This window comes from Penicillium taxi (genome assembly GCF_028828555.1).
Source record: "Penicillium taxi strain IBT 34144 chromosome Unknown utg000004l_segment0_segment0, whole genome shotgun sequence".
Classification (NCBI taxonomy): Eukaryota; Fungi; Ascomycota; class Eurotiomycetes; order Eurotiales; family Aspergillaceae; genus Penicillium; species Penicillium taxi.
The window spans coordinates 2,638,655-2,660,748 of record NW_026643206.1 but is presented as its reverse complement, the minus strand read 5'-3'; the positions used below and the strand labels follow the sequence as shown (position 1 = coordinate 2,660,748).

Sequence of the window (22,094 nt, the reverse complement as noted above, 5' to 3'; positions counted from 1 at the left end):
CACTTAAGATGGAAAAAGGGTGATTTAGTCTTGGGGGTCCGTGGGGCCCTGGGTCCTGCAGTGTTGTATCCATGCCCCGCGATGATCAGGTCTGGGAGAATCGATCGACGCCCAGACCATGTCTGCGTCCATGGATGTCTGAGCGTGCTGGACCGCGCATGATCTGACGTCAATATAGGTACTTTTAGTTCCAACAGGTCATTCCTTTAATCCTTGAGTATACAGAGTGCAGAGTGCAGAGCGCTCCGTGCTGTGTCCAAAGTACTGAGGTCCGCGACCTTGTGAGCATTGGCCTCATGACTATGGATTTGGTTTAAACAGTTGAGAACGTTGGTTAGATTGAAGACTGAATCTAGAGTTTTTGGCGGTTTTTGTTATTGTCGATATTTGGCCTGCCAAGATATGCCCAGGTTAAGTGTCAGCCCTGTCGGCCCGTTGATGGTTCGCAGGCTGTAAGCCTATCCATGGTCCAGGGTTGTACAGATTCATAAGTTTAGATACTAGCTAGACCCTTGGAAGTTGAAATAGCTTTATAAGAATGATTCAGGATAAATGTTTGCAGATACTGCTTACGTAGTTTCTGGGTAGCTTTAATCACGTTAATTTACCACGTTGAGCTCGGTGACGACATCGCTTGAACCTCTCTAAGTATCCACCGCCAGCCTGGAGATTAGATAGGTATCTAAGTATGCGCCAAAAAATGAGCATCCTAGAGATTAAAATCTCTGCTCAGATACCAAGTCATTAAGGCCATAACGAAGTCAATTCTGCAGCCAAGATTTGCGGCTCAAGCTTTCCTCTTCTGGCTAGACCTTCACAGCTACATCAGTCTTGATACTCAGGTACGCCAAGGTAAGGTACCCAGATCTTGATATGCCCGACGTCAATCTCGGTCCAGATCTCTCCAAGGCTCACCTGACAGACCCAACTGTTACAAGAGTGGACACCACCAGGGCTCCATAAGGATATCCCCACAGGAATCTAAGGCTAGCCTATCCCCAGGTTCCAAGATTTCCAAGACTCCCAGGCTAGGCTATGTGATTGGCTTCCATAATACTCCGTATGCAATACCTAGTGGAATCCTTAGATAGCTTATTTCAGGTTTGCCACAAGGTCCCGAGGTCGGAGGACATACGGGGTACCTGGGTAGACTAGTTACTCTTTCTGGACATGCTCATTGATGCATTCTCTGGTTCATGATAAGCCCTTGAACGAATCTATGGATGGATCGTTTTCTCTATAAACGCTTCGCCTTGGGTCCGTCACAATGTCATCTAGCAATGAATATTTCAAGCTTGAATCGATTCAAAAACACCGATCTGAGCAGTTCTCCAGTTCTGTTACCTTACGTAAATAACCAGCTACAGTACCTACTCCGTACTTTTGCAGACTCTAGTGTAGGTAACACCTTTCGTGCAATGAGAATACTGTATAGGTCGGGTGGGTCTGCTTCAAAGTCTCCTAATTATACAGTATTGACAAACGCTTTGCACAGGTGGACACCTTTCTTTTCGGTAAGAGGGAGATCCAGGCGGCGATGTTGACATACATGAGTCTATAAATGTTTAAATGGACCTTAGCAGATCCAAGCTGCAAGCTAGGTAGCCCTAAGTATTAAATGACTGGATATAGGTACCAATTTAGGTATAGTCCGATCATATTCCATACCTAGGGGACTCACATGCAGGTTATAATTGTCGTTTGATTAGCCACTCCAAGCCCTAGACCCTGGAACCCTATTGCATATCTGAAAGGAGAACCGAGGTTGTGATTTGAAGAATGACGATGTGATCCCTCACTTGAGGTATCAATAATGGTCCTTCAATGTCTTATTCCTTTAAGGCACGGACTCGGTAGATCTATCAACTAGTTAGTTCAGACCTGTCTAGACTCGATCTCAGATTGAAGAAAAGAAAGCCATGGAATGGATGTTCATATGAGTCAGAGGAACATGTTCTTTGTAATCCGTACGCCCACAAAATCCTAACTCCGAATGCTCGGGGAAGAACGAGATGAAGTCCGAAGAGAAGGAAGAGAAAGAACCGGGTGGATGTTGAGTCATCAAGGCACCGAGCGTTCTTCATATACATTTTTATTGATTTTATTGGTTCCCCGTAAAATTTAAAAGTGGATACCATCTGGGCCCATGATTACAGTGTACTACAGTAAGTACTATGTGTACATGTCTTTCTATATGGTGCCATGTTGTACATCTCCCTTTTCTTTCGATTCAGATATGGGGGGGATGTATCCATTTTGTACTCCATAAAACAATAGTAGAATCAATTTTACCCCGCGTGTTGGTTTCACGAAATCCGTCAATAGCCGAGGAGTAAAATATCAACTTAAGGGTCCCATGATGAGTACCTTAGACAGCTTCTCCGGAGAGGATCGGCCACAGCAAATTCAATCCCTGGCGGCCCACTGTGCGACTCCATCTCCTTCCAGAATCCTGTATCTTTTCTCTCTTTCTTTTAAGGCCCCCCACATTATCCGGGTTTCATATTCCCTTCCTTCCGACTCTGTTTTCTTTCTATACACATTTTTGTGAATCCCTTCTCTCATATCTTTCACCTTCCCTTTCAACAGCGCATTCACTGGCGACTTGGTCGTTCAATGAGTCTGCATTTCCAATACTATTCTGAGTGCAAGGTACATATTTTGAACTATCACCATCTACCATCCGACTAACTTGGATTTTTCTCTCAGCATTGCCTCTTCGTATTGAAGAGGTCTCCCGCTAGATAAATGGTCTTCAAACCATTAACCCACTTCGCGCGCCAGAGTTTCACAAAAGCCTTCACCCATGGCTATGCTCAATCGGTAGTCGCTGCGTCCCAATACGCGTCCACCAACACCCTTAATCAACTCGCGAACCATCCTGCAAAATTTGCACGCACAGCTCAGCTACAGAATGCCTTCTCCAACGCGTCCAGCTCGTCAGGCGCTGGCGCCAAAGCTGGCCAGGGTGCCTCTGGATCAGGCGACTCCGGTCTAGCCGCTTATTACGCCGCATGGCAACACGCCCAACAGACCGGCGATGATAGTGACTGGAGCCAGTTCCAATTCAGACGTCGCATTGGCTGGAAGCCCTCGGTCGAGGAGGTCGAGGTCGTCGAGGGAGCCCGTAGTGAATCTGTTCCTCCGCATCTCACCAAGGCTGCCGTCAATGAGAATGTTGGTGCGCAGTTGGAGGAGGCTGTCGCTCGCGAGATTCAGACCCAGGAGGAGCAGGCACAGGCAGAGGATGCGGCATCGGATGTGACTGAAGCTGCTTCCGGTCCGACCTTTGGCGATGTAGTTCTGTCTCCGGCTATCTCGGAGGAGTCTCGAGTTGCATCCGATCGTGTTGTTCAGTTGCTCAAGTCGAAAAACTATATTGAAATCCCTATTGCCTTTGAATTGCTACTGAAGGAGGGCTTGACCCCAACAGTCGAGGCGTACAACGCCCTATTGGTCGCGGCCATTCTACTCCACCCTGAAACAGCCCAGGCTATTCCCAAGGCGCTCGATGTGTACTCAGATATGCTTCGTCGAAGGGTAATTCCCGACGAGGACACGTATCAGACTCTCGTGCAGTTGTTGGTGACCCGGGCACACGACGCCATCACGGCTAGGAAAGTGTTGGAGCAGGAACGTGTGCGTTATGGTGGAATGGAGGAGCCTGGCAAGTTCATGCTCCACTCGAGTGAACTGGAGCGGGACATTCTCGCTGAGGATCACTCGTTATCTATCGCGATCAGGCTTTTCGACACCGCCACGAACCGACACTCTCGCCTGGCCTTCTCGGTCGATATTTACCGCTATCTAATCACTGCATGTGCTCGCGAGGGCCAGGTGGATGACATGGTCCGTATCTATGGGCATATGGAGAAGCAAAATGTGACACCTCACGCCACAATCTTCCCATCCATGATTGATGCGTTTGCGGGGACCGGCGACTTGAAAAGTGCTGTGGAGTGCTACAGTGAGTACCGAAGTCTTGCAGTCGCAGACGACAGCGGAGTTTTCTGCATGGTCCGGCGTCTGGACAGTGCAGTGTACGCAGCTCTCATTCGTGCCTATCTATCTTGTGGCAAGGAGAAGGGTGCTTTGCAATTCATGGATCGTATTCGCTCATCTTTCGATAATGTGACGGAAAGTGAAAGTCGATGGGCCGATGTGGAAAAGGTGATTGTTGAGAACGCCCTTGTACAGCATTGGCTGGATGTTGGCGAACCCAGCAAAGCTTTGGAAACGGCTAAGACAAAGCTCCACCCTGAGGCTCGGGATCATGCCATCGCCAAAATCTGCATCTCTGCCGCTGATTCGGGCGATCTTACCACCGCCTCGGCAGCATACGATTCCCTATCAACTTCACCGGCATCCCGACAAAGCCCAGCTATCTCTCTTCTCGCTCTTCACATTCGTCAAGGGAATGTTTCGGCGGCCCGTTCCTTGTGGATAATGCTCAACACTGTGGGTCATGCAACCACGGAATTGATCCAGCCGACTGCCATGTTCGCTGTTGCTCTCTTGAAAAGTGGTCATGTAGAAGAGGGTCTACTGGAAGCTCGGAATATGTTTACTCGTATCCGAAACTCTTCTCCTCCCATTAAATCTCCAACCGTCGCCAGTACCACTCGAGAGCAAGTCACAGAGTCCATCCACCTTCTTGGACGTGTTCTACTACAAACCGCTACTGTTATTTCCCCTCAAGCATCCATGTCGCTCCTCTGGTCCATGGTCGAGAACGGGGGTCTCGTGTCTCCCGTCGCCGAGCATGCTGTCGCCAGTCTCGGCCCTAAAGGTATCTCACAACTGAACCCGGCCGACCTCACCCTGGCACTACAAGTCCAGGCCGGTATGCTGGCCAACAACGACGCTCTCGTTTATGACGTTGCCCACCCGATTCGATTTGCACACATGCTCGACGTGGCGCTCTCGACCGGCCTTCCCCTTGATAGTTACACTACCCAGTTGGTCGACGAGGCCATTGGCAAGATTTTCAACAGCCGCCCTGATGTCGCAAAGAGGTGGCAGGATCACCAGGATGCCTCAAGTGCAGCTTCCTTCCAGTCCGATCGCCACAGCCCTGTCTCCATGCCCGACACCTCCATCACAACCCCTAATTCGAACTCCGATTCCTTCGATCCCTATGCATACGCCACCGACTTCCGAGGTTCTGCCATGATCGCCGAGGAGCTCGAGAAGACTACCGGTCGCGCGGAGGCCCACCTCAGCGAAGCACTCTCCCGTCTTCGAAACATGCGTCGCATTCGCCGTCACCCTCGCTACATCACCTACGCCAAGTTGATCACTGCTGCTGCCAAGGTCGGTCGCTTTGAGCTGGTCCATGACATCCACGCCATGGCCCGCGCCGACGTGCCCCTGAACCCATCTCACAACGCTGTCCGGTACGGCTGGGTGTCGATTCTGGACGCCATGGTCGCCGCTTGTCTCACCCTCGGTGACCGTAAGCTGGCTGGCCAATTCCACCTCGAGCTGACCGCTCTCGGCTCTGCACCATCTGCCAACACCTTTGGCCTGTATATCACCACCCTGAAGGAGTCGACGAAGACCTTTGACGAAGCCACTGAGGCTCTGAAGATCTTCCACCGTGCTGTTATTGAAGGTGTTGAGCCCACCTCGTTCTTGTACAACGCTCTCATCGGCAAGCTTGGAAAGGCTCGCCGTATCGACGACTGCCTCGCCTACTTCGCCGAGATGCGCGCCCACAACGTTCGCCCGACAAGTGTTACCTACGGAACTATCGTGAATGCGCTCTGCCGTGTCAGCGACGAACGATTCGCCGAGGAGATGTTCGAGGAGATGGAGTCGATGCCCAACTACAAGCCCCGCCCTGCCCCTTACAACTCCATGATCCAATACTTTCTGAACACAAAGCGTGACCGCAGCAAGGTCCTGGAATACTACAACCGCATGCAATCTCGCAGCATCAAGCCGACAATGCACACGTACAAGCTCCTGATCGACGCTCACGCCTCTCTCGAGCCCATCGACATGGCCGCTGCTGAGAAGGTTCTGGAGTCGATGAAGGCTGCCGGCCAGCAGCCTGACGCTGTCCACTACGCCTCGCTCGTCCACGCCAAGGGTTGTGTCCAGCACGACCTAGACGCTGCCCGTAAGGTGTTTGACTCTGTGATTTCCGACCACCGCTTCCGTCCCCAGCCCTGCCTGTACCAAGCCCTCTTCGAAGCCATGGTCTCCAACAACCGTGTTGCCGAGACCGAGGAGGTCGTCAAGGGCATGATCAAGCGCAACGTCGAGATGACCCCCTACATTGCCAACACTCTTATCCAGGGCTGGGCCAACTCCGGCAACGTCGCCAAGGCCAAGGTTATCTACGACAGCATCGGTCTGGAGAAGCGTGAGCCAAGTACCTACGAAGCTATGACTCGCTCCTTCCTCCACGCCGATGACCGAGAAAGTGCAGCAGGTATTGTCCATGAGATGATCTCTCGAGGGTACCCATCGGCCGTCGCTAGTAAGATTCTTGACTTGATCGGCGTTCCCACCGTTTGATTCTTGTTCTAGCTTACTCTCAAAACACTACATTCGATCTGTCAGGGCTGGATCCCTATCTTTTGGACCATCCTTGATTGGAGGATCTAATTTGGGTATTGCATTGTTATTTTTAATCATGGCATTCAGCGGGATAATTTGGCGTTAATTAAAAGGGGGCATGTATACCATCTACAATTATTTTGCTATATTTTCTGTTCATAGAGACCTCTCCACTCTTCTGGCGCTTTCGCCTGAGAAGAAATATCAAAAAAAAAAAAATCATCAAAAATTAGTATTGTTTCTAAGCATATTTAGATGTCGTACGACAAATCAATTTATTTGGTATGTCATAGATTCGGATTCGGCCGATGGTTCCAAGGTATAGTACGGAGCACTGAGACGACATGGCACCACCATCCATTAATCAATCTCGGCTCCTCAAATTCCCGATATATCTCCATAGCCGACGTAACTCCATTGATCTAGGCTACTAGATCGGGAACCAATTGAGTCAAATGCCCGTTCGCCCACATCTCACCTTCCAAGCTCTTGACTCATTTCTCCACATCCGTATTCGCCGTCAACCCCTCCACCGTCTACATTTTACAACCACAGCAAACTATAACCAAAAAGCCATGTCTCACGAGCAAGAATCTGACGCTCACAAGCGTCCAAAGAAGCTCATCTGTACGTCAGCAACCATACCCTCCGTAAAAAACCATAGCTTCTAACCAGAAATCTAGTTGCACCAGGTGATATCGCACCAATAGAGGCTACAGCTACAGCTACAGAATCCCAGTCTACCATTCCAAGCCTAGCAACCATCCGCTCAGAAGCCTCAACACCAGACTCAACAACCGAAAAGACAATACTCTCAAACCCCTCCCAAGCCCACCAATTCGTGAGCAACCCACCCTTAACAATCTCTCAAATGCACGGCACGAGCCCACTCCACCAATTCCACACTTGGTTCCGCGACCCACGCCTCTCACCGAGCTCCGCCCCAGAAACATGCACGCTAGCCACGGCCGAAATGCCCTCTGGCCGCATCAGCGCGCGAGTAGTATACCTTAAGGAATTGGATGAGCGGGGCTGGGTGGTATACAGTAACTGGGGCAGTAGGGAGGGGAAAGGCGGACAAGTCTTCGGAACCGAAGGCACAAAACCCGATACACTACCCTCTATGCCAGAACCCGGCGATGCAGCGAGCACCAGCACAGGCAACAAATGGGGAGCATTAACATTCCTCTTCTCATCTCTAGAGCGTCAAGTCCGCATAGAAGGCCTCCTCGAGCCATTGAGCCGGGAAGAGAGCGAGTTATACTGGAATACACGTGAGCGTGGGAGTCAGATTGGCGGGTGGGCTAGTTGGCAGAGTAAAGTGCTTTGGTCCTCTGAGCCTGCGGCGCTGGCTGAGAATCAGCGACGGAAGAGTGTGTCGAGGCTGCAGGCTGGTGGTGGTGGGGAGGTGCCGGCTGATATTGATACTACTGATATCGATGATGGGCGTAGATTGCTGGAGGAGAGGGTTCGGGAGATGGAGAAGAGGTTTGAGGGTGTTGAGAAGATTCCTCTGCCGCCGTTTTGGGGTGGTGTTAGGCTTGTGCCTGAGTCTGTTGAGTTTTGGCAGGGAAGGAAAAGTCGTTTGCATGATCGGTTTAGGTATGTTCGTGTTGAGGGGGAGGATGGTACTACGTTGTGGAGGGTGCAGCGGCTTTCTCCATAGTTGTTTTAATTGATGTAATATTTCTGTTTGGATTATTCTGTCCAATCTAGGGCTGTTCTATCTCCTTGTTCATGTCCTATAATTGAAGATATCTGACAACTTCCGAATAGTCTATAGGTGTCTGAGTAGGTAGTCACTGCCTTGGTTCATGACGTTAGAACTTTGGAAAGTTTGCATTTATTCTTAAGAATAAGAGGATGGCAATAACAACAAAGAAGCGCAGTGTTGTGATATTGTAATGCTGTGATGTATTTAAATGGAGTTTCAAAAGAACCCTCTCTTCTCTACTCGCAGCCAACAAGGGCTATCAAGCAATGAAAAAAAGGATGAGGGTGATAAAATCACAATTTTAGTCTTAAAGATTCCCTGGCCACCCACGAGGGCAGCCAGAAGGTGAAGGTAATCTCAGAATACTCTTCACTGATCACCTCCTAAGGGAGTATTCACGGAGAAAATAGCAAGTATAGAGCCCGATTAGGGTCTATCAAGCCCCCTGCACGAAGTTGAAGGAAAGGGAAAAAGAAAGTGGGGAGACATCTACACTTAAAGATCCATGGGGAAAGTCGTAGAGACCAATGCGGCAATGACCTCGTCGGCGACATGCGAGCGACATCATGCGTTCGAATTCTGGAAGGTCGATCCTATGTTGGAGCGAATGTACTAATATCAAATCCATTATCCGGCAATATCCTATCACTATCAACCCGCCTTGGCATCCAACCTCCTTCTCGACTCTAAACACCTCCAAACTCGCATTGTTATTGAAATCTTGCATATATACCCAACAATGTCTTCTACACCCTCATTACCAACAAATGAGTCCAGGTTGAAAACCCCATGGATCATGCTTGCTGTGGCAAGCGGTGCCTTCGCCGCGCTAAACGGGCTCTTCGCGAAATTGTATGTCCCAGTGCGAAAGAATGTCCAAAGAAAATAATCGGACTGAGAATGGGATGGTATTGGATGACCTCGATCACTAATAAACTATAGAACAACGGATAATAACACTTCTGCCTTTGCTCAATCTCTCGCACACCTATTCGGCCTTGATTCCTCCCCATTTCTAGAGCTTCTCGTCCGAGGTGTACGTCAATTACCCCAACCCATTCATTCACTCAATCCATCTCATATTTTCCTCAATTCTATTACGACAAGTATGACAACACTAACATTCCTAGATCTGCCTCGGTCTCAACGTTATATGTAACATAATAATGTGGGCCCTCTTCACTCGCGCCCTGACAGCCGGCCCTTCAACAGTAAAGGTCTCTATCACAAATACCTCATCCAACTTCCTTGTTACGGCGCTCTTGGGCATGGTGGTGTTTCGGGAGGCTGTTGGTGGGCTTTGGTGGCTTGGGGCTGCTATGATGGGTGCTGGGTGTATTTTGGTTGGGATGCGCGAGGGGGCGTAGATTGCAACACATCGTGAGGATTTTCGCTCTATACGTTGGTCTGGATGTACTGAAGGTATTGGAAATCTGACAGCTGTGGGCTTTTGCTTGTTTAACGGATGTATGTTGTGCTTATATTGATGTCACTGAACTTCAAGGAATAACCTTGGAATAAGCTAGGTATACCCAGGTACTCCTAACCATAGAAGTAAACTAGTGCAGGGGTGAGAATTAGTGTCGTACAATTCAAGCCAACCGATTCCAAAGTTACTATTGTGAGTATATTTGAAATTCGTACCCTGATGGCTCTATACACGAGCATATTTCCAGGGGCTAGGTACTTAGGTCGGTACTACTGCCTCTTAGCCTTATATTCACATTATCATCAAGATAGTGTACTATGGGCAATACGTTTCACAAAGCTCAGTGATCCCTCTCCTCCAACTCAACCAAACCCTCATTCTCCGTCCCATCCAAAATATCAGTCGTGCGGGCCTGACCTCGCTCACGCGGTCTGACAGGAAATTGTTTCCCACCAAACCTAGATACAACTCCGACAGCTGTCTGAATAAACCGCCATAATCGATCCTCCAACGCCTCGGGTGCAGACCCATTCAAATGCCCACCCAAAGCAGAATACTCCGAGGAACTAGTCGCGGCCAGCGCGTGTTCCTCAGCCTCAACCTTAAATTGATACTTCAGACAATCCTTGACAGTCACCAGCCCCGCTAAGCGGCCGCGGTGCTCGACAATAATGACCCGCGGACCCATCTTCTTGAAGATCTCCATTACGGTCTCGAGGGGGAGACGCGGGTGCACGGTTAGCGGGGTGTGGTCGACGTAGCGGGAGAAATTGACAAAGCCAGCACCGACACTTGTTTCTATGGCGTCAAATGTGTCTGCTGCGCTTTGTCGTGGAGCTGATGCTCGCCGCACAACGTTTGCATCGGCTGCTTCTTCGGTGAAGACGCACCGCGCTCGGGGGGAGACGAGTCCCTCGCTGCGGGCGCGGTCGATGGCGTAGCGCAGCTCTGTACGGCCTATGTAGCCGACTAGAGTCTTGCTGCTCCGGTCTTCAACTATCGGAAAGCCCTGGAATTTGTTGTCGTTTAGTAAATGCTCTGCTTCCCGGACGGGGAAGTCTGATGCGGGTAAGTAGAGCGGGTCTGTAGTCATTGCGTGGGAGACTGGAACGTTGAAGACATGGTCTTCCTTGTTATCTAGGAATGGAAAGCCGTTGAACCAGATCATGCGGTCTGCAATACCGCCATTTCCGAATCTTTCACTGACGAATTTGGTGACTCCCACCACGATCTAGGACGGGTTAGCATGTAGATGGAGGAAGAAGAAGAAAAAACTTACCATCGTCGGGAGAATATAGGTGAGAGCTCCTGTCAATTCAAACATGATGACCGTCACGGAGATGGTGAGATGCATTATTCCGCTCAGTGCGGCTCCGGCACCTAAGAAGGCGTATGTGCCTGGCGTAATGCACTGGACGTCCTGCTCGCAAGACGCAAAAAAGGCAGACTGAGGGTATGATTCGTGTAAGGCCTTCACCATGATTCCTATCATGCGACCGAATGAAGCCCCAATAGCCATAGATGGCACGAAAATACCAGCCGGTACCTTGCAGCCATAGGAAATGATGACTAGCCCAGTGCGCAAGATCGTGGCAATGGCTAGTGAAACCACCATTGTCCAGCGATTCTTATCTCTGTGATTGCGTTAGAATGGAACTGCAAAAGGGGAATTGTAGTCATACTCGCAAAGCCCGTGATAGTCATGTCCGCCTTCACATTCACGGAAGAGAATCTCCATCATTTCAGTCATGTTGATCTTCAGAAACATGTTCGGATAACATAGAATTGCGGTAAGGGCTGTCAGGAACACGGCCTCGCCAATAGGATGCGTGCCCAGGTATTTCTTGCGGAAGGCAGCCATTCGGAGATTCCATTTGATAACAAATGCTCCATAGAGTCCACCAAAGACACCGAGGAACACGAAGAATATGAGCTCGAAAAAATGCCAGGTACGGTCGTATGAGACCTGGAACATGACCAGCTGACCAGTTCTGAAGGGGTTCAAAGCCTAGAAACAATCAGTGATATATTTCTGAGAGGAATAGTCAAGTACATACCGCCAGAACACCGGTGGCCACTAAGGCGCAGAAGTAGCTACGCCAGAGGGTTTTGAGTGGGAAATAATTAGCCATTTCCTGTTCGTATATCAGTAAGCTTGTTCGAGCCTTTCGGGATACTCGATTCGATCACATACCTCCAACGAGAAAAGCACTCCTCCAATCGGACTACCAAAAGCAACAGCCACGCCGGCCGCAGCTGATGCAGTTAGAATCTCTCTCGTCTTGGAAGCATTTCGCTTATATTTGCTAAAGAACCGCGAAATCACATTTCCCGTACACACGGCAAAATGGACGCTTGGTCCCTCCTTGCCAACAGAGAGACCAGAAGCAATAGCCAAAGGCAAAGCAATCGACTTAATAATGAGAGTCCAGGCACCTAAGAAGCCCTTCATTACGAATCCCGCGATGATGCATTTGATCTCTGAAATGCCGGATCCCGCAGCATATGGAGCAAAGGTTTTGACGAGAATCGCTGCGACGAAAGCAAGGAAGACCTGGTCCATGTTAGCGCACCTACTCGTTAAAATGAAACGGCCTGTAGAAAATTACCGCAAAAAATAAGTAGATGATGTAATTGAGGAACCCGAAGGAAGTCCAGGTTTTCCATTCAGGGCAGCCTGAGTTTATAAGGTCAGATTTATATAGAATATGGTAAGCGCCTCACCTGACATACCTCCCTCTGAACCCCAGCAGCAGAACTGTTGATTCAAATAGAATGCTGTTGTACAATGACCCAGCTTGATATCAGATAACCACTCAGTGATTATATTCAAAACCGCGGAGTTGAGTCCAATCGCGATACCAACCAGAGTAACGACGAGCCACGCTTGACCAGCAGCATAGGATTCCTTTAGCTTGCGTCTCCAGCTAAGAACACCTTCCTGGTCCCAGAATCCGGTACCGCTCCTCCGCTTGGCTCGTCGACGACTCTGTTCGTATAGGGCATCTTGGACCCAATCTATTGTGCTGAAATCTTCATATCGCTTAATCTCACTAATCTCTTCTGTGATGCCTGGCGCTTGTGTGTCGGGTGTTGGTGAGGGATCTGGATCACTTGGGGAGGTAACTGAGAGTCCGGACAGTCTGCGCATATCCCGGCGCTCGGAGAGAATCGAGGGCGACCGGGCTAGGCTCGGGGAGAGGCGTCTCGAGCTCATGACTGTAGACTCAGCATAGTCGGATCGAGCTATGTCGATGTTGCGCGGAGGGATCGCGGGAAGCTCTCTTCAAAGTCAAGTATTAAGTAATTGCAGAATGAGCAAGCTCGCTCTGATCAAGACACGGCAAGTAAATAGTCGGTGGGCTTTGAAAAGGTATAGGGAACGAATAAAGCGGGTTGGATGTTCGAGGCCAAGTTCCGCGCCAAGTGATCAGATAGTGCTGAGATAACGCCAGCGCGCAACCGCGTTTGGGTCTTTCTTTGACTTGGACAACTCACGCTCTCGGATTCATTGATCTCAGACAACCCCTTTTTGAAAGACCTGAAATTTAACAATTCATACATTCAATTGTATCCACGGAATAATTTGCAATCATGCCTCCAAAGACTACTGGCGAGCCGGACGAAGTCACTGGCCAGAGTGCACTCCCCAGTACGTACATGATCATACAAAGATTCACTGTGGTTGATGCAGCTAATCAGATCCAGTCTCCCGCATTAAGAAGATCATTCAGCTTGACGACGATGTTGATCTCATCTCCAACAATGCAACTTTTGTCATCGCCATGGCTACAGTGCGCCATACCTTTCCACTCACGATACCACTTAAAACGACTAACAATTCCCAGGAGATGTTCATCCAGTATCTTGCTGAGCAAGGTCATAATGTGGTGAAATCAGAGAGAAAACCACGGAAAACAATCCAATATAAAGATCTAGGTTCGTGATCCACGCGCCAACTCATTTCAGTTCAGCTAGACTAATGTTCAAATAGCGACGGCGGTTTCCCATATAGACAACCTCGAGTTCCTTGCCGATGTCATTCCCAAGACTACAACCTACAGACAATTCAAGGAGAAAAAGGCGAGAGAGGCGGCCGACCAACCAATGGAGAAGGGCCAGCTTACTCTGAATGGAAAGAAGGCTGGTGACACAAACGGTGATATGGGAGATACCATCACAAAAGAAGAAGAGAGGAGTTTTTCTTCGCCAACATCTCATACGCCCGCAGTGCCAGTGAGTGCGCTGATGGCAGATCGAACGGTTGATACGCCTGATGAAGATGTTGAAATGAAGGATTGACATGGACATGATAAATTCTGTTCATTCCTGTCAATTGTAGATTGCCTTCTTTCTCATTCATTTTGCATTAGGAGTTTTATAGGATGTCGATTCGATGTCGATGTCGCTGCTTTGTTGTTGTTGTTTTTCCTTTTATCTAAAATTTATATGGTCGCATTGGGCTTGGGGTATGGAAAACTGATAATATGACCAATAACGCTAGCTTTTAATTTATTAACTACGATATAAACAATAAGTAAGGAGTAAGAAGTAAAGTGTTAATATCAAGTATAAGAAAAGTAGATAATATTGAAGTTCTACCCGGAGACCCGCTCAGCCAATGACAGTCCTCGTGATTCCGATCGCTAGCGAAAGCTCTGGCTTCCAACTTCAACCTTCCCGGCTTCATCCACTAGACCACCATCTCCTCTCTCACTCGCCCCTCTTTCAACCAACGCAATTGCGGTCAACACCTTCCCGTGTGGTCAATTGCATCACCATGTCGCTCTCCTCCGCCTCTAGCACCCTGCTGCGCACCTGCGCCCGCCAGCAGCTCCCGACTACCCGCGCCGCCGTCACCTCCTGCCAGCAGCGGAGGGGAGTCGCTGATGCGAAGGCATCGTTCGAAAGCCCCTTCGTGAACGCTGGTGAGCGCGGCTCAACTGTCAAGATCCCCAACTTCGGCAAATACCAGTCCAAGAGCTCTCCTCGGTCCAACCATGTCTTCTCCTACTTCATGGCCGGCACCATGGGTCTGGCTTCCGCTGTCGGTGCCAAGGCCACTGTCCAGGGTACGTTTCTGCTCCGATATATAATGAGATGATTGAGGGAAATAAGGGGAGGATGTTTTGGATTTCATGACTCGATTGCATGACTTGGATTGGGCGGTTTGGTTTCGCATACTGTATGGGCTAACATTTGGTCCGCCTCTACAGACTTCCTCGTGAACATGTCCGCCTCCGCCGACGTCTTGGCCCAGGCTAAGGTTGAAATTGCTCTCGGTGCCATCCCTGAGGGCAAGAACGTACGTAATTCCGTCTATTTTTGACCTTTCTTATCTAACATGATCATCTACAGGTCATCATCAAGTGGCGTGGTAAGCCCGTCTTCATCCGTCACCGTACCCAGAGTGAGATCGATGAGGCCCGCCAGACCAAGTGGGAGACCTTCCGTGATCCCCAGTCCGATGAGGACCGTGTGCAACGCCCAGAGTGGCTGGTCATGTTGGGTGTCTGCACCCACCTTGGTTGTGTCCCCATCGGTGAGGCCGGTGACTACGGCGGCTGGTTCTGCCCCTGCCACGGTTCCCACTACGATATCTCCGGCCGTATTAGACGGGGCCCTGCTCCTCTAAACCTGGAAATTCCCGCCTACCAGTTCCCCGAGGACGAGACTCTCGTTATCGGTTAAAGCGCTTTATATTTTATAACCCGCCAAAAACGTTTTCGACCAGCTTAGCCCCGCTTCTTCGCCGTTGGGAGAGGTATTTTCGTCTCGGATAGACCGATGATGGAGAGGGAGAGATGGGGTGGGGTGGGGCGGGGCGGAAGATGATGTTGTGTATGTGTTTGTGTGATCGATTTATTATTGTATGTCTGCCTTTTAGACAGAGCGGCCGTGTGTGTCATTGTCAAGATTAAGAGACCCGTGTTTAATATGGAAAACAAAATGAGCCTCTTTTTTTTCTATCTTCGGTCTTAACCTGCGTTTCTTTGGCATATCCGAGTGTGATAGAGCTTCCTCTGGCTGTTCGTTTGTTTGGTGCTAATTTCCTCGAGTACATACCTGTGTTCTATATTTGCTGTACTGCCTAGTCATGATATTTCCTTTGTTTATCAATCGGTTTCAACATTAAAAATTCTCGTAGACAGATAAAGAGTCAATCAACTCTATACAGCCTAGGTAATGGTACAGTCAATTTTATGTTCACGAGTAAATGTACACTGAATCTATCTCGGTCTTCCGTATCCAACATCCCTACCAAGTACTTAGGTACCCTTTAATTGAATCCCGTCAGCGCGACTATCAAAGCTAGGATGATCGCACCCGCAGAAGCACTCTGTAGAGCAGCCACAGTCAGATCACGCTGAGAAACAGCGACGCGGCGGTCACTGAAGAGCTCATCCCGTGCTTGCTGCCAATATTCAAGAGTAAGTGGTGAGTATGAGATATTAGCAAGGCAAGAGTAGAGTGATTGGAAGATGGACGCGGGCGATTCTACCGCCAACAATGGTTCTGCCTCAATGACAGCAGCAGCGGCAACCTCAGTAGCCGGAACAGGAGAATCTTCCTTTTGGCTAGATTGAGCGCGGGACTCAGCGGCTGGAGGGGAAGGAGAGTTTTCGAGGGTTGAATCGATAACCTCGGTGAAGAAGGTGGTTTGACCATCAACAACAACAGCCGGGTGAATGTATGATTTATCTTTCTCCAACGCTTCGACAACCTTATCCTCGAATCCCTTGATCAATCTGCTGCGACGCCATGGCTCAACTGCGATTTGGAACACGAGGAAGAGAAGCACGTTCACGCCCATTAGACCCCATGTACCCCAGGTACTCATGCGTCGAATCTTGTCAGACCACACCTGCTCCTCGTGGTAGCGCGAGAGAATGCACTTGCTCAACTGGACAGCCGCTTCTTCGGCCTCGTGCTCAGCCCGAGATAGCGCCTCTTGCGTTTCAGACTCTGCGAGCTCGTTGGCATGGTCATTACGGTAGAGGAGGGTGAAGCGTTCCAGGTCTGTTGAGGACCATGCATGTTTGCGTTGTAGGAGCTCGTTAATCTCCCGTTGCGAATTGGAACGGTTGTTTATAGCAGCTGTGTATTCTTCCTTGGCTTTTCGAATTTGGAGTCGAGCTAAACGGAGACGTTCCTCTGTGAAAGGGCATATATTAGTCTCATCCGTACATTTCTCAATATTTTGTGTATTGGCCCACCTTGTCCATGAATCTCCTTCTTTAGTGCTTCGATCTCAGAGTACCCTGTTAGATCATTCAATCGCTGGCCAGCCACAAAAACATTCGATTGCATGTTATCCATCATAGAGCTGAACTGCTTCGACCATTGTGAACGGCGGCTCTCAATGTAAGACGGGAGACCTCCCCGCACGTCGGGGCTACCAGCCTGACTCGGACTCTGACTCTCCTTCTCCTCGGTTTTTTTTTTCTCCGACTCAAGATGATCCAGTATACCCTGTTCCATCCCTTTCGCTATTGACTCTTCTGCAGATCGATCAAGCTCCTCAGAGGGGCTCGGACTCGGACTCTCAGCAACCGGTCCGGGCATCAAGATAGGCTGGCTCGCCTGAGCCTCCCTCGCAGCCTTGAGCGCATTCTCGACCTCTGGGCTTTTTTCTTTTTCCTTGTCTATGTTCCTTTCATCCACTGGGGAGTATGACCCCGGTTGGCGGCGGAATTGACAATGCAGGCATACCGAGAAGGCCCGCAGTGTTGGTCTGGGGGAAAAGCGCTGCGAGTCCGCAGTTCTCGTAGCACAGGTCTTGAGTATGCTGTGGATTGTAGTGATCGAAGAGATTGCCGTATGATTGACTGCATGGCCGGTAAAGGGGCCATAGACCTGGTGAATTGTGGTTGGAACCGGAAGCTTCCAAATATGAAGACCTCGGGATCTTCTCGGAGCGTCTATCCGCTTATCAGCGGTGACAGCTCACAGCTCTGTATGGTATCCAACTAGGTATTTATTCACTTGGGCACTTCAACATGATTTTTCTGCCAATTGCCTTGTACGTAGTCACCTTGAAACCCTGGAGAGATCTTGAAAACAGCAACACCGATACACTTGTGGTCAGGCACTGTAAGAAATATATCTCCACACCTAAATCCCCCTTCATCTAAGCATCTTCCTTGTAACTACCTAGGTAAGAACGGAGGCACCTGAGCAGTTTGTCCACTGAACAGATCCAGCCCTGGTGATCTATAGCAGCTAGTCAGGGTCATTTCTATCAGGGAAGGATTCAAGGATTACCTAGAGGCATATATTCCAAGGTTCCAGTGTTCCAAGGTTGTGTTCAGATATGCGTTTCCATACTCCATACCTAGGTACTCCATGTAACATAATTATTTGAATGTGATTACTTCGTAGGGTAGGTATAAATGTATAGCCTAATTAAAACAACAGCTGTACAATGCGCAGTTGCAAAGTACATCTCCAGCAGGAGAAAAAAAAATTACGTGGAATTAACGAGGTCAAAAGAGAAGAAGCCTTGAGCTGATAATAACAAAACAAATCCTTCGTGAAATTCATAACGATCTCGCTTCCAGAGCTTTACGACGAGACAGACCAAGCGGAGTCACATCAGGTCAGACACCAAGACATATGAGCGAGCTGCATGCTGTATTCACCATATTCATGCCGAATTCCCTCGCATTTAATCCTGGGATTGGATCTTGTGATCACCCTGCACCGCCTCGGCGTATGTGGGTGGTGGGCGTGCCTCGGAAGTTCCTCCATTGCTGCTGCTAGCAACAACCTGTGTGCCCGCAGGCTTGGACTGAGCGTTCTGAGACTGCTGCTGAACGGCGCCGTAAGATCGGGTTTGGGAGGGGTTCTGGGGAGGTTGGTGTGAAACGTAATAGTACGTCACGCGACCGTCCTCAAGGTCGCGACGTTGGCTTGAGCCACCGGGGATGGGCTCATAGGCAGCATCGTCATAGTCGGGCTCGGGGAATTTAGCGATGATATACCAGGCATGAATTAGGCCGGGAATGAAGCCCAACAGGCAGAGGGCAATGTTGATAAACGAGTCAGCAGAGCAGATTCCCGCCTTAATCCAGACTTTATCGCAAGATCAGTAACGGGTGGGGTATATATGGGGTTATTCGGGAAGTTTGGTGGCCTACCAGCAATAGGTGGAAATAAAATGGCCAGGAAGGCCAGGAAACAATCGGAGCTACACATGGTCTTCGAGTGGGGTGTGAGTATTTGTGGTGTATCACCTGTAGAAGTGATCTATGGTGGGCAATGAAGTGAAATAATGTAGAATTTCCAATATATGAGCTTGGTCAGAAAGGACGAGAAATGGCAGCCTGGATATCAGATGACGTGGATCACATGACGTGGAGTCCCACATGATTTCTGGAGATATGCGCCGTTAGATAAATCAACATCTATAGACAGAAACTACCTAGGTAGACCTGAAAAAGATAAGACATTGTATTCAAGGGACTTGTTCAATGCACATAAAAGCGGGGAGTTTCAGATTGAGATTACTCCGGAGGGAAGTACCCAGTACCTTTGGTATAGTAGGATAACCACTTACTCTTTATGTACACGATACTTACAATTAAGCCACTTATGGCCCAACCTTCGAATGACGAGCAATATGCATAATTTGCCATGGCAGGGCTTACTATGTACTTCAGACTGAATCAGACAGCTCATAAGCATAATGCAAGGGTTTCGGATAATTAGGTAGAGAATGGGGGATTGATATAGCGATCGACTCTAGCTGAAGGAAGCGAGGAATATGAGTGGAGGAAAATACGGGTTTTACTGTATTAGGACTAGCAGGGACGTAGACAGTAGAAAAGTACAAGTGGAGGTTGAGTATTAATGTGATCAAGCACGATGAAAAAACTCAGATATAGGTATAGTTGTCGGTGTAGAGAAACCGGAAAATAAGGGCTTAAATAGTGGAGCATTATCATTTGAGATCTGAAAAAAACAAATTAAAAAAGCATCAGAGAATGACTAGCTAGGGTTTGCCCGTTTTTGAGTCTTTTTTGGCGCTAAAGTGAGGCTAAGACTGTTTGGTTCTCTCTCGCTGTTATCCTTCGAGACTTCATCTTACCCCTAGTTACTCAGCCTGACCTCACACCTCACTTCACTCTCATTTCCCAAGGTCGTCCGTTCTCTTTTTGATTTAATTTGAATCCAGAGGCCTTAGGGCTTGATTTCGATTCTGCGCCCAGGAGTCACTCGTTCACTCTTTCCCTCTCGCGCCAATTATCTTCTTCGAGCTTGAAGCTCTGTACCTTTTTGCTTTTTCTTTTTCCACTCTCAGCTGGAATAACTCTTGACAGACATGCAATCCGTTTAACTTGCCCTTCGACACTACTTGACACATTCCTCGCTCCTTAGCGACATTCCTCGGATATTGAAGGGGAACCGAACCTTCGAGGTTCCAACTTTTGATGACGGCCTCGTGTCTTTCCCTGTCGGGTTCGACAGTCTGTCCTGCCTGGAGCAGTTCGTCGATATCCATCAATTCCACCCAATATGCGGATTTGTGAGTGCAAAAATCGCACCATATCGACAATAGGAGCGCTAACCCGATTATGATTAGTCCGTGGCTCGAAAACGTCTTCAACGTTACTGCCTTTGATCAGTCATTGAACAATTATGTCTCTAATACCTTAGTATCGTCCAAGTATGTCGATCTGCTGGGATGCGTGGGTCAGAACACAACCGCAACGAACGATTACTACGCCCAATATACCATCAGTGTGATCTGTAGCAGCATCGTTCAGAGCTCAATTGATGAGTGCAACTTGTCCGTCAAACAATCCGAACCAATCTGCGCAGCAACATGTGCCTTGATGGCCACCAGCGAGGAGGAAATTGTGGTCAACAGTGATCTCTGCTCAATTACTAACAAGGACTATATGAGCCAGATTCGCTCCGACTTTACCATTTGCTCAAATCCCACAAATTCGCTCACCACAGGCTGTGTGGATGGATCAACTAACGAGCCAAATAACTGCGGCTTCTTAAACAACACAATCGGGCTCTGCACTTTCTGTCAATCCAGTTCCTTCAACTCGACCGATGCATGCTGCACAAGCGCCAATGCCACCACTCGCTGCAGTGGCATCACCATTCCCACCTCAACCGCAACTTTACAGCCGATCACAACTGCCACCACCTCTGCTGCCGCCAGCAACAAAGGACATGGTCTCTCCGGCGGGGCTATTGCCGGGATAGTGATTGGATCGGTCGCTGGAGTGGCCATATTGGTGGCACTTATCGCTCTGCTTTTGATCTGCTGCCGACGTCGTCGCCGTGCGCGTCAGACCGAGGCTACGTTGAACCAGCCAAACCCACAGAGGGTAGGATTTGCACCCCATATGCAGCAAGTGGAATCGCCAGAACACAACATGGCTCCAGGCGGTCGTGTGGCACGCATGTCAGCCTTGCGCGAGGTCCCTAGCGTTTCTTCACCGGCTCACTCACGAACATCGGCCGCCATGTTTGGTGCAGCTAAATATAGTGATACTTCTGATTCGGAAGCCACAGGAGCCAGCCCCGGTGCCATGTCCAGGCGTATCCCCCCGGTGACTGGAAAACGCCATGCATCCCTGTCAACAAGCTCAATTGTCGCTGGACTAGAGAGTGAAAGCTCGCCTCGGTCCAATACTACCGGACAACATTCTTCTCCAGAAGGCGTGGCTAGTGGACAATCAGAGCAGTTGTCAGTGTTCCATGATTACTACTCGCAAGATGACATCTACCCGGGTGATCACGTGGCTGTCCTTTGGCCATATTCTCCACGAGCGGGTGATGAGTTCGAACTCGAACGTGGTGAGATGCTAAAGATCATTGGCATCTGGGACGATGGCTGGGCTACGGGTGTTCGCCTTTTCGAGCGAGCAGAGGATTATGATATTCGCCATAGTGAACAGCGTGATAGTGGAGTTTCCCACGGTTCCCAACGACCCGGATCATCGCCAGCAGCATCCTCGGGCGAGATCAAAGCATTCCCGTTGGTCTGCATCTGTCTTCCGCAGTACTGGCGGAAGATCATCGACTGCAGCCTAGAAGAGGATGATACCTAAGCTTCAGCCTTGACTAAACACCTCTTGTTTCGAAATAACGCCTTGACGACAGTGTATCGTTCTCTTCCTCCTTATACTGGCCGTCTCTCACCACCTTTTCTCCTACCGACCCCCACGCTGGGCGTCTATATGCTTCTCTTGATGATTGTTTCAGCCTTTTGTTTTTCGTATTCTATATACCCCCCTTTTACGACGGTCGATCTGGTCGCCCTTTGATTTCCTTTACTTTGATGTCTTAATTGCCATTTCGTCGATTTCCGGTGGATCCGGAGGGACTGGAACGGACTGCGGCCACTTTGAAGTTGGGTTT

At 49.3% G+C, this 22,094-nt stretch overlaps 9 protein-coding genes across 9 annotated transcripts; 6 read left to right on the top strand and 3 right to left on the bottom strand.

Moving 5' to 3' along the window:
* Positions 1 to 2,748: 2,748 nt before the first annotated feature.
* N7495_005908 (pentatricopeptide repeat protein) lies at positions 2,749 to 6,525 on the top strand (the record flags this gene model as incomplete). Its single annotated transcript, XM_057208559.1, has 1 exon — positions 2,749 to 6,525. The coding sequence occupies one exon, from the start codon at positions 2,749 to 2,751 to the stop codon at positions 6,523 to 6,525; it is 3,777 nt and encodes a 1,258-aa protein (XP_057062333.1).
* A 497-nt stretch (positions 6,526 to 7,022) lies between these two features.
* N7495_005907 (pyridoxamine-phosphate oxidase PDX3) lies at positions 7,023 to 8,233 on the top strand (the record flags this gene model as incomplete). The annotated part of the gene is made up of 2 exons (XM_057208558.1): positions 7,023 to 7,194; positions 7,251 to 8,233. 2 exons carry the CDS (start codon positions 7,023 to 7,025, stop codon positions 8,231 to 8,233), a joined length of 1,155 nt encoding a protein of 384 aa, XP_057062332.1.
* A 787-nt stretch (positions 8,234 to 9,020) lies between these two features.
* Positions 9,021 to 9,648, top strand: N7495_005906 (uncharacterized protein; the record flags this gene model as incomplete). Its single annotated transcript, XM_057208557.1, has 3 exons — positions 9,021 to 9,133; positions 9,224 to 9,317; positions 9,412 to 9,648. The coding sequence occupies 3 exons, from the start codon at positions 9,021 to 9,023 to the stop codon at positions 9,646 to 9,648; spliced, it is 444 nt and encodes a 147-aa protein (XP_057062331.1).
* A 402-nt stretch (positions 9,649 to 10,050) lies between these two features.
* Positions 10,051 to 12,927, bottom strand: N7495_005905 (chloride channel protein; the record flags this gene model as incomplete). Its single annotated transcript, XM_057208556.1, has 7 exons — positions 10,051 to 10,941; positions 10,990 to 11,344; positions 11,393 to 11,718; positions 11,768 to 11,845; positions 11,905 to 12,264; positions 12,320 to 12,387; positions 12,444 to 12,927. 7 exons carry the CDS (start codon positions 12,925 to 12,927, stop codon positions 10,051 to 10,053), a joined length of 2,562 nt encoding a protein of 853 aa, XP_057062330.1.
* A 377-nt stretch (positions 12,928 to 13,304) lies between these two features.
* Positions 13,305 to 14,012, top strand: N7495_005904 (histone-fold domain-containing protein; the record flags this gene model as incomplete). The annotated part of the gene is made up of 4 exons (XM_057208555.1): positions 13,305 to 13,362; positions 13,419 to 13,504; positions 13,559 to 13,649; positions 13,705 to 14,012. The coding sequence occupies 4 exons, from the start codon at positions 13,305 to 13,307 to the stop codon at positions 14,010 to 14,012; spliced, it is 543 nt and encodes a 180-aa protein (XP_057062329.1).
* A 319-nt stretch (positions 14,013 to 14,331) lies between these two features.
* rip1 (ubiquinol--cytochrome-c reductase catalytic subunit RIP1) lies at positions 14,332 to 15,401 on the top strand (the record flags this gene model as incomplete). The annotated part of the gene is made up of 3 exons (XM_057208554.1): positions 14,332 to 14,782; positions 14,927 to 15,015; positions 15,069 to 15,401. The coding sequence occupies 3 exons, from the start codon at positions 14,332 to 14,334 to the stop codon at positions 15,399 to 15,401; spliced, it is 873 nt and encodes a 290-aa protein (XP_057062328.1).
* A 589-nt stretch (positions 15,402 to 15,990) lies between these two features.
* On the bottom strand, positions 15,991 to 17,545 carry she9 (putative mitochondrion biogenesis protein (She9); the record flags this gene model as incomplete). Its single annotated transcript, XM_057208553.1, has 3 exons — positions 15,991 to 16,865; positions 16,928 to 17,364; positions 17,424 to 17,545. 3 exons carry the CDS (start codon positions 17,543 to 17,545, stop codon positions 15,991 to 15,993), a joined length of 1,434 nt encoding a protein of 477 aa, XP_057062327.1.
* An 833-nt stretch (positions 17,546 to 18,378) lies between these two features.
* Positions 18,379 to 18,908, bottom strand: N7495_005901 (putative stress response RCI peptide; the record flags this gene model as incomplete). The annotated part of the gene is made up of 2 exons (XM_057208552.1): positions 18,379 to 18,785; positions 18,851 to 18,908. 2 exons carry the CDS (start codon positions 18,906 to 18,908, stop codon positions 18,379 to 18,381), a joined length of 465 nt encoding a protein of 154 aa, XP_057062326.1.
* Positions 18,909 to 20,287: 1,379 nt separating this feature from the next.
* Positions 20,288 to 21,784, top strand: N7495_005900 (SH3 domain protein; the record flags this gene model as incomplete). The annotated part of the gene is made up of 1 exon (XM_057208551.1): positions 20,288 to 21,784. One exon carries the CDS (start codon positions 20,288 to 20,290, stop codon positions 21,782 to 21,784), a length of 1,497 nt encoding a protein of 498 aa, XP_057062325.1.
* Positions 21,785 to 22,094: the final 310 nt, after the last annotated feature.